The sequence below is a fragment of the Chrysemys picta genome, chromosome 1 (genome assembly GCF_011386835.1).
Source record: "Chrysemys picta bellii isolate R12L10 chromosome 1, ASM1138683v2, whole genome shotgun sequence".
Lineage (NCBI taxonomy): Eukaryota > Metazoa > Chordata > Testudines > Emydidae > Chrysemys > Chrysemys picta.
The window spans coordinates 84,178,413-84,189,146 of record NC_088791.1 but is presented as its reverse complement, the minus strand read 5'-3'; the positions used below and the strand labels follow the sequence as shown (position 1 = coordinate 84,189,146).

The window sequence follows — 10,734 nt, the reverse complement described above, 5'->3', positions numbered from 1 at the left end:
AGGGAAGCTGAGGCACGGGGGGGGGGGGGGCGGGGGCGCTTCTCGTTCTGCGCCCAGCCTGGAGCGGGCCCGCGCGGCGCTGGCTCAACAGTCTCCAGCCAGGGCCCCGGCCCCGTCCGTGCCCCTGTGCTCGGCTGCGCCCCTCCTGGTCCCCTCGCCCGGTGAGGGAGCAGCGCCTGGGGGGTGGGGGGCGTGTGTGTGTCTAGGCTCGGGGGGGAGCTGAGCTTTGCGGCGGGAGCTTCCCCCTTCCCCTTGGAGGGGCAGGGGGGCCAACCCGGCTGATGCAGAAGCATGGGGAAATCTTGCTGCTTCCCCGCTGCCCGGTCTGCCCTGCCTAACAGCAGAGCGGGTGCCCTGTGCCCTGCTCCCAGCCCGCCCTCCCCCTCTGCTCTCGCCTCCCAGGCTCCCAGCCCATCGTTAGCTACACGTCCCTGTTCTCTCTGAAGCGCGTAACTGCAGAGAGGCGAGACTAAATTCACCCCCATTGTCGTCAGCAAGCCTGGGTTGAGTCCTCAGGAGTGGCTGGGCTCTGCTGGGCCCAGCTGAAGAGGGCGGGTGGGGATGGCTTAGGTGGTTTGACGATTGTTAATGGTACTGCGCAGGATGTACTTGAGTGCTTGTGTGTCTCTGTGCTCTCTCCAGCCTGGGTTTGGGTAGGGGTTCCTCTACTGCAATGCAGAGCTCCACCAGAAGGACTCCTGCAAATGGTACTGGCTTGTAATATCCCCAGTGGGGCCGATCTGCTGGTTGGGGTTTGCTAGAGTGGAAGTGGGGTTCTGGCCACATGTCCTACTCCTGGCTCTGTGCCAGCGGGAGATTTTCCCTTGCTAGGCAAATCCCCCAAGTGGCGGGTTAATCCTGCTTTGTGGTGGGAATGGAAATGCAGATATCATCTGCTTATTTTCATGTTACAGTTAGACTGAGGCGCCTGGAATGTTTTGGTTCTTAATTTGGAATGTTCACCCTTAAAGTTCCTGGCCTGCCCAGAGTCACAGGAATCCAGCCCCATGTGTGACTGATGGCCTTGCCAAACTTGGTTAGGGAATTATCATTTATCTGATTTCCACCAAGATTAAAAAGAAATGTTAGATTTTACTGCCCTTATAGAGCTGGAGACCGGTGAGTTTTAGTAGGAATTTTTACTCACAAAATGAACATTTTAGGTTTTCTCTCTTCAAAGAAAAGAGACAAAATCTTCTAACCTGGGTGTCTAAAGTTAGGTTTCTAATTCCATATTTAGACCTAAATGAAAGTGGCCTTATTTCCAGAAGAATTGAGCACTTACAAATTCCACTAAGGTCAGTTGGAGCTCTGTGGGTGCTCAACACCTCTGGAAATCGGGCAATTTTTATTTAAGTGCCAAAATCTAACTTTAAGTACTTAAGTTTGAAATCTTTCCCCAGGTTCTCCTTGTGCTATTGGTAGGTCAATATAAATGTACCTTCTTGCCAGCCAATCATCTTCCAGGATTCTACAACATTCTCAAACCTTAGAGGTGGACGAGGCTTATTAGATCATCCATCCTATCTCCCTGTTAATGCAGGATTGTTCTATACCACCGGTACACTAGTGCTTTGTCCACTCTACATTTAGAAAACCAGAATAATTGGACTTTCACAACTTTCCCCGGTATACTGTAAGCCTTCCTACAGCAAAAAAACTTCAGGACCAGACTTCAAAGAGAAACTGCTGAGCTTCAGTTCATTTGCAAATTTGACACCATCAGCTCAGGATTAAACAAAGACTGTGAATGGCTAGCCAACTACAAAAGCAGTTTCTCTTCCCTTGGTGTTCACACCTCAACTGCTAGAAGAGGGCCTCACCCTCTCTAATTGAACTAACCTAGTTATCTCCAGACTGATTCTTGCCTGCATATTTATACCTGCCTCTGGAAATTTCCATTACATGCGTCTGACAAAGTGGGTATTCACCCGCGAAAGCTTATGCTCCAATACATCTGTTAGTCTATAAGATGCCACAGGACTCTTTATTGTTTGTTTCACAGCCTAACACATCTCACCGGCAGGAAGATTTTCTTGGTATTGGTCCTAAATTTTCCATTTCTTTGTTTCAACCTTTCACTTTTAGGCAGACTCCTATATATCACAGTAAATCGTTTCTTCTTTAATGTGTATGCCCATAAAATATTTGTAGATTACAGTTGCATTCTCCTGTTTAGTCATTGCTTCGTTCTTTTAATTTTTTTCATACAATGGTCTCTCTACTACCATGAGTATTTTTGTTGCTCTTCTCTAGACTCCCTCCAGTTTGTCAATATTTTTCTTGTAACATGTAGATTAAAATATAATATCAACACATTTTTGTGTATATAAACAAAAAAGAGTAGGTGTGCTAGGCTTCTTGGATGTGCCTTATTGAGCTAACCTCTTCTTCAGATGAGACAAACTGTGAGGTAGGGACAAATATTTTGAAGGTAGTTTAAATTCTTTAGTAATTGACGGTGTTTGGAAATCTTTAATGATGTGGCATCATGCTCCCAATGGTGAGCCTGGGCAATGATGGAGAGGCAGGGCTTCTTTGTAAACATTTTCCTCCTTGAGGCAGACAGCGGTTTAGCTGCTGGGTTGGTTGAGGATTAAAGGAATGTGGGCTAGATTCACAAAGGGGTTTGGGCATTATGATGCTCAGGGTCAGAAGGCCTAACTTTTAGGTGCCTAGAAAATCACAGGAACAACATTGTGGTTCACAAAGCCTGAATTAGGCACCTAGGCTCCCTATACAATAAATGGACAGAGATAGGTGCCTTAGACTGTGATCCAGAAAAGTCAGCATACTTAGTAGGAAGCTGTCTAAGCTAGCCAATGGGAGATGCCAACAACAGGAGTGTGTGCAAAGCCCTGTCCCTCTCTCTCAGAGGTAGGCGCCTCCCTGTAGCTAGGACTTGGGCACCTATCTTTGTTAGCAATTCATAAACTGGGAACCCCTCTCCTGGAGTCAGGCGGCTTTTTAAGGCGTTTTCTTGTGAGAATGAGTTAGGCAGGTGCCTAACTACACACAAATGGCTAGAGGAGGAGGTTCTGCTGCTGCTGCCTGCTTTATAACTTTTAGCCCAGTGGTTAGAGCACTCACCTGGGATGTGGGTGACCAAGCTTCAATTTCCTTGTCTGTCTGATGAGGAGAAAGGATTGGAAAAGGGGTCTCCCACTTCTCAGGAGAGTGATCAAACCATTGAGCTCTGGGATATTCTGATGGGGGCTCCCTAAATCTCTCCTGTAGAAGCTGTTCCACTGTAGATTAAATAATTAAAGAGTCATTGGACCAGAGAGGGACAGACTAACTCTGTAGCCTAGTGGTTAGGGCACCTATATGGGAGACCCAGGGTTCTGTCCTGCTGCTCCAGTTTATCCCCAGGGAAATTGCTTCAGCAGGAGAGATTGAGGGAGTTCCGCTTCAGACTATCCCATAGTTCAGTGATTAGAACACTCTCCTGAGAGATGGGAGACCCCCCATCTTTAAATCCTTTCTTTCCCTCAGGCAGAGGGGAGAGTTGAATATGGGTCTCCCCCACCCTGGGTGAGTTCTCTAGCCACTCAGCCAAAAGTTAGAAAGTGGGTGGTGGCAGCACCATCACCTTCTCCTCTGGCTGGATTTGGAATGTGACCTGAGCCGGTAGGCAGCATCTGAGCACGCCTACCAGCTTGGGCACCTCACATGAGATAGATGGGCGAATGTGGTTAGTGCATCACGCTGAGGCTTAGGCGGGAGATAGGTACCAGGACACTTAGAGTCAGGCAGCAGTGCTCATGCTAAGAGGCAGAAACATAGGTGCCAGACGAGGTTAGGCCCCTACAGAGTAGGGGTGGGAGTTTTGTGAATTTTAGTGGAGCCTAACCTGGGACTTAGGTGCCTAAGATTTAGGCAACTAAGTGTGGGGTTTAGGCAGCTGAGTAACTTTGTGAATCCCATCCTATGTCCCTGAGCTGTTCCAGGAGTTCTTGCTGGATATTCTGGCAGTCTCGGGACACTATTTTATGCATTAAAATAGAAATTGATGAGAGACCCCACAGTGGTATGTACTGCTAAAACTGCTTCAATTATTATCAGATATTTTGGGTTCAGTGTTCAACAGGTCTCCATATTGTGCTCACAGAAAACTTGCAAGTACACCCATGTATGTGCATAAAACCCAAACCTGGGTTTGTGAATGTTTGTATTTAATTATGTGCCTTACTACTCAATTTGTCTCTATGCATAGACCAAAAGACAAGCTGGCCTCAAGTATTTACCAGATTTAATATTCTAATGCTAATGCTTTTTTTCCATTTTGTCTATTTCAGCAGTTCCCGAAGGAATTTCAGAAAGTAGGGATGGCATCAGAAGCCTTATTTCCACCGTCCCAGTCCCAGACTCCTAGACTTCAGAGCGTTAGTTTTGGTAAAAAAATGTTTTGATTAAAAAAATAAATAAATAAACACCATATGTGAATTTTGTGTAATGCTTAACAACTGTGAGAAGGGGCTTGTTGTGCTCGAAGGGTGACATTCGCAGTACAGCACTTATGAATTATGTATATGGGAAAGGATAGAGTGAAGAGTGACAAAGGAATGCACACTCTAATTTCCTGAGTTTGAATCACAAGCTTAATATTCCACTAAAACAACCTTTTGGACTGTATTTTACGTGGTGGTGTTTTAAAAGGTATCAGGATATTATTTTTTTTCCTTTCATATTTTATAGACTATGACACTGATAATCAAAAGAAGACTCCTTTTACAATTGTGGACTGCAAGCCATTTCTTTACAGAGACATTGAGTGTAGGGCCAAAGAAGAGGTATGCATTTGTATCAGTTTTAATTGTCAGAGCCCATGCTAAGTCTACGTATGTTATTAATTTAAGGTACTTAACCTAAAACTGTCAAGTTCACCTGTTTAGGGGGAAAGGAACTCATTTCACCAAACAAAACAATTAAAGTGGTTAAAAGTCTGCAGATAAATACTTCCCCCCATCTCCCAAATTAGGAATAATGTGAGGGAAAATCAGTTTAGTACAATGTGTTAAAAACGTTTATGGTAGTAAATACTGCATTTTAAATTTCTTTTACCTGATGCTGGATGTGTATATGTAGTGTTTCTGCAATAGTTTCTCAAAGGAAGTACATGCTTTCAAAACACTGGAAAAATCAGGCTGCCCCAGATACAGATACAGTCATCCAGTAGCATATTTCTAGAACGTTCAGTCTAAGAGCTGAAGTATGGTTTAGTGGGTAAGGCACAGAACTCAGGCTAAAGTATTCTGAGTTGTAGTCTTGACTTTGCCATAGACTTTCTGTGTGACTTTGAGTAAGTCACATAATAGCTCTGTGCCTCAGTTTCCTCATCTGTAAAATGGGATTCATAATACTTTCTTCCCATACTGTTTTATTGTATGGCTAAATTTATTAATATTTGCAAAATGATCTGAAGTTCACTCATACAGGAGGGGAGTCCTGAGAATGGTTTTTTGTTAGTGAGTTTTGTTGAATGGTACTTTTAAGCTTGTGTCCTAACTGCAAAGGTATTGTAGGTCACTGACCCATCAGGGCTGACCACAGCCTTTGGGCTCGTCTGAATTCAGAAATTGCATTGATTTAACTGAACTTGTTTCTAAATTTCTGGAACCAATCCAAAGAACAAATGCAAATTTGTTATACACTCTTGGACTTCACATTATTTCAGACCAGTTAGGTTTTGTGTAAAACTTACTTTCTCAGTGTAAAATATTTTTGTCATAACTTCACAAAAGTAAAAATGATGGAACTCCATACCCCCTTCCCATTGTGCCCAGAAACTTTGCATGCTTCAGACCCAGCAGAATAGAAAATGAAACATTCTCCCTCAGGGCAGCATTCCAAAGCCACCCCTCATCGCCAAGTTGTCTCGTTCAATTTTTTTGTAGGTTCCCCCAGCTCCCTACTGATTTAGATCCCAATTCAGCAAGGAACTTAAGCATGTGCCTAACTTTAAACATGTGAGTAGTCATAAGAACAACCATACTGGGTCAGACCAATGGTCCATCTAGCCCAGGATCCTGTCTTCTGACAGTGGCCAAGGCCAGGTGCTTCAGAGGGAATGAACAGAACAGGTAATCATCAAGTGATCCATCCCCGTCACCCATTCCCAGCTTCTGGAAAATAGAGGCTAGGGACGCTTTAGTTTAGATCATGTTTTTGCATGTCTCAAGGCATGTCTATACTGCCCTGCAGTTTGGACTAAGGGGGTGCAAATAGTGCGCACCAAAGTGCTGCGCTGTAACTCCCCTGTGTGGACACTGCAGGTGCAAACTTCCTACATTAGTGTGAACTCGGGACGTATAAGTTTGTATTTGCAGAGTCCACACAGGGGCGTTACAGTGCAGCACTTTGTTGCACAGTGCTATTCACAGCCCTTTAGTTAGACCTGTGCGGCAGTGTAGACGTGCCCTCACTGAAGTCAATGGGAGTACTTATGTGCTTAAGTATCTTGTTGAATCAGGGCTTTTGTGGTGTCCTGGCTGCCAGTGGTCTGCCCAGCACAGAATTATAGTTCAAGCTGTTTAACTCCCAACAACAGCTGGTGCTTTAGTTGCTTCTCAGCTAGACTTTATAACCTTCTCTGGCTGTTGTTCTTCAGAATATGAGGGCTTCAAAAGATTAAAAAAATCCAAACCCAAAAGCCGACCCAAAATAGCTAACACACACACACACACACACACACAACTTGTTAGGAGTACATACTACATAATATATGTACTGTAGTGCGTAATCTTGCACTGATGAAATGACCAGTTCTTCATCTCTAATTTCTATGTTTAAGAACATAAGAACATAAGAACGGCCGTACCGGGTCAGACCAAATGTCCATCTAGCCCAGTATCCTGTCTACCGACAGTGGCCAATGCCACGTGCCCCAGAGGGAGTGGACCTAACAGGCAATGATCAAGTGATCTCTCTCCTGCCATCCATCTCCATCCTCTGACAAACAGAGGCCAGGGACACCATTCCTTACCCATCCTGGCTAATAGCCATTAATGGACTTAACCACCATGAATTTATCCAGTTCTCTTTTAAACACTGTTATAGTCCTAGCCTTCACAACCTCCTCAGGCAAGGAGTTCCTTGGGTTGACTGTATGCTATGTGAAGAAGAACTTCCTTGTATTTGTTTTAACCCTGCTGCCTATTAATTTCATTTGGTGACCCCCTAGTTCTTGTATTATGGGAATAAGTAAATAACTTTTCCTTATCCACTTTCTCCACATCACTCATGATTTTATATACCTCTACCATATCCCCCCTTAGTCTCCTCTTTTCCAAGCTGAAGAGTCCTAGCCTCTTTAATCTCTCCTCATATGGGACCCGTTCCAAACCCCTAATCATTTTAGTTGCCCTTTTCTGAACCTTTTCTAGTGCCAGTATATCTTTTTTGAGATGAGGAGACCACATCTGTACGCAGTATTTGAGATGTGGGCGTACCATCGATTTATATAAGGGCAATAATATATTCTCAGTCTTATTCTCTATCCCCTTTTTAATGATCCCTAACATCCTGTTTGCTTTTTTGACCACCTCTGCACACTGCGTGGACATTTTCAGAGAACTATCCACGATGACTCCAAGATCTTTTTCCTGACTTGTTGTAGCTAAATTAGCCCCCATTATATTGTATGTATAGTTGGGGTTATTTTTTCCAAAGTGCATTACTTTACATTTATCCACATTAAATTTCATTTACCATTTTGTTGCCCAATCACTTAGTTTTGTGAGATCTTTTTGATCTCTTTTGTTTCTAATAATAAATAAATTAAATAACTTAAAGAAATTTATGAAAGCTTATTCTTTTAGCGACTTTTATGCAATGTACTTTAAAGATGAATTCACATAGCATCTTAATTTATATATCTAATACAACTATATGTGTATTAATATTCATAGACACTCCGTTCTTCTGAACTGTTTCAGCAAATGGAAAGAGTGCTTATATATTCAGGTCCATTATTGTGTACAAGCTAATGGCCAGATTCTACCACCCTTACTCACACTGAGTATCTTACTCTACCTGTATTGTAGTCCCATTAAGACCAATGAGACTACTTGCAGACTAAGGCCACAGGCCTGCAGACTTACACATGTGCTAGACTTTACCACCATGAGTGGTTCCATTGAAATCAATGGAGCAACTCAGAGTAGTAAAGTTAAACACATGCATAAATCTTTACAGGACTTGGTAATAAATGGAATATGGGTGGCAGAATAGGGCCCTGAGTTATTATTTATACAATGCTGTAGATGTATGGTATTTTACAGAAAGGTAAGTCCCTACCCGAAGAGCTCATAGTGTCATTAATAAACACACTTTTCTGAAAATCTGTAAATGCAGGATAGAATAGCTCAACAGAATTTGAAGGTCCATGAAAAGAGCACATTTTCATCACGAGCAAAGTCTCGAGACTCTGTGAAAAAGATGGACTCAGTCATTGAAAGAGAGACCCGGGCTACAATAGATAAAGGGTATATTACTTCTGGTCCCAACTGGGCTCTTACTTTTGCAAAATGTGAGTACGCTCTTGTAGCTTATATTTTGTTATACACATGTCAGAGTTGCTTACCTTGACATTGATTTTCATCTATCATACAACTGAATCTGTCATTTAGGACCAGATTCTGTAACTGGATCCCTGTAACTGGACCCCTGCACCTGCATAGAACCCCATTGATTTCAGTGGAGCTCCATATAGGCAAAGGGATTTGGTTGCAGGATCTGACTGTTTTTTTGAAGAGAATGCAAATGTTTGCATCCCCATCTCACCACCACCACAGTCTGTTACTAATACAATGGTGCCCAAACTCCCCCCCGCCCCCTTACCAGTAACGGAATCTGTTTGTGTCCCCCCCCTTCCATTTCTGCACAGCCCTGGCTTCCTCAGCAGAGGAGCTTGGGCTGAAGGCAGATCTGGGGGCTGAACTGGGGATGGGGGAGGAGCTGGGGCTAGAGGCGGAGCTGGCCTGGAGGCAGAGAGGGAATGAGCGCAGAGCTGGGCTGGGGGCGGAGCAGGGGGCAGAATGGAGCTGGGCTGGGGGCAGAGCGGGGCTGGGTGGCACGCCCTCCCCATCCCCTTTGGGAGCTGACCTGGGCCCTGCCACATCCCCCCGTCCAATGTTCCTCTGTGCCCCTTGGGGGGGCATGCCCCACAGTTTGGGGACCACTGTACTAAGAATTAGTCTGCTGCAAAAAGCTGTTCCTTTATGTAATGTGCTGTTTTCAAAATTAGAGCGTTGGGAAGTCTAGTCAATTCTTTGAAACTAATCCCAGTAAGACTTCTTTTGATGTCATTTTTTGCTTATCAACCTAAATAAGATATAAACATGTACTGTAAATCTTTGAATGCAAATGTAATTTATGGGATCTTGTACCATGGAATTTGGAGGAATAATAGTAACATCATCAGATTAATTTTAACAACATTTAAATTTTCTTAAAAGGTTGCCAAAGTGACAAACAATCTTTAACAGATTATATCAAGGAACAGAAGGAGTTGTTTCTGCTGCAGGTACCCTACAATGTTGTTGTTCTTAAGGCTGGTGTTTTCTGAAAAATGTAGTTATAAAAGCACACTAAGTGAAATAAAAATAGTGCAAGTAACTAGATTAGAATATTTCTGTTTATCTCTAAGTCTGAATTTTTGTGATGGTAAGAGGCACCTTGACTGGAGGTTCCACACTAGTCTGCATGTCTAAACCTGCAAACACAGTAAGGGTATGTCTACACTACGAAATTAGGTCGATTTTATAAATTCGATTTTTAGAAATCAATTTTATACATGTCCACACTAAGCGCATTAAGTCGGCGGAGTGTGTCCACGCTACCATGGCTAGCATCGACTTATGGAGGGTGCACTGTGGGTAGCTATCCCACAGTTCCCGCAGTCTCTGCTGCCCATTGGAATTCTGGGTAAGCTCCCAATGCGTGATGGGGCAAAAACATTGTCACGGGTGGTTTTGGGTACATGTCGTCAGTCTCCCCTCTCTCCGTGAAAGCAACGGCAGACAATCATTTTGTGCTTTTTTTCCGCGCAAACGCCATACCATGGCAAGCGTGCAGCCCACTCAGCTCAGCTCACCGACACCGCCGCTGTTGTGTCCTGGGAACTGCTGGCAGCAGACGGTGCAGTAGATCTGCAAACCAACATCATACACCACTTCCGCTGCAACTCTGCTCTGCTGCTATTGCCTCGATAGCAAATTTCTCCATGTTTTCTGTCATGGGCTCCCGGGTACGTATGTTCTTCCTCGGGAAATGTGCATGGTGCTAACCATCGTCCTCCACCGCTTCCGCTGCAACTCTGCTCTCCTGCAGACGCCATACCACGGCAAGCATGGAGCCCGCTCAGCTCACCGCTGCTGCGGTGACCATTGTAAACACCTCACGCATTATCCTGCAGTATGTGCAGAACCTGCAAAAGCAGGCGAGGAGGCGACAACAGCGCGATCACGATAGTGATGAGGACATGGACACAGACTTCTCAGTGGGTAAATCTACTGTGGGGGCTGCTGTGATTCAAGTAGCCAACGCAATCACTGAGCTGCTGCTATCAAGGGTGACTCTGGGAAATGTGCAGGTCATAGTGGATGGCTTTGCTGCAATGGGATTTCCTAACTGTGGTGGGGCGATAGACGGAACGCATATCCCTATCTTTGGACCAGACCACCTTGGCAGCCAGTACGTGAACCGGACGAGGTACTTTTCAATGGTGCTGCA

The 10,734-nt window shown here is 44.4% G+C and overlaps 1 protein-coding gene across 1 annotated transcript in view; it reads left to right on the top strand.

Moving 5' to 3' along the window:
* The first annotated feature begins 27 nt into the window (after window positions 1–27).
* The window catches only part of CCDC38 (coiled-coil domain containing 38), a 57,001-nt gene continuing 46,294 nt past the window's right edge, over window positions 28–10,734 (top strand). The window contains exons 1-5 of the mRNA XM_065560646.1: window positions 28–161; window positions 4,299–4,395; window positions 4,699–4,793; window positions 8,356–8,530; window positions 9,459–9,526. Of these exons, the coding sequence (XP_065416718.1) occupies window positions 4,329–4,395; window positions 4,699–4,793; window positions 8,356–8,530; window positions 9,459–9,526 (405 nt within the window). The 5' untranslated portion in view covers window positions 28–161; window positions 4,299–4,328. The remainder of the gene's footprint in view (window positions 162–4,298; window positions 4,396–4,698; window positions 4,794–8,355; window positions 8,531–9,458; window positions 9,527–10,734) is intronic.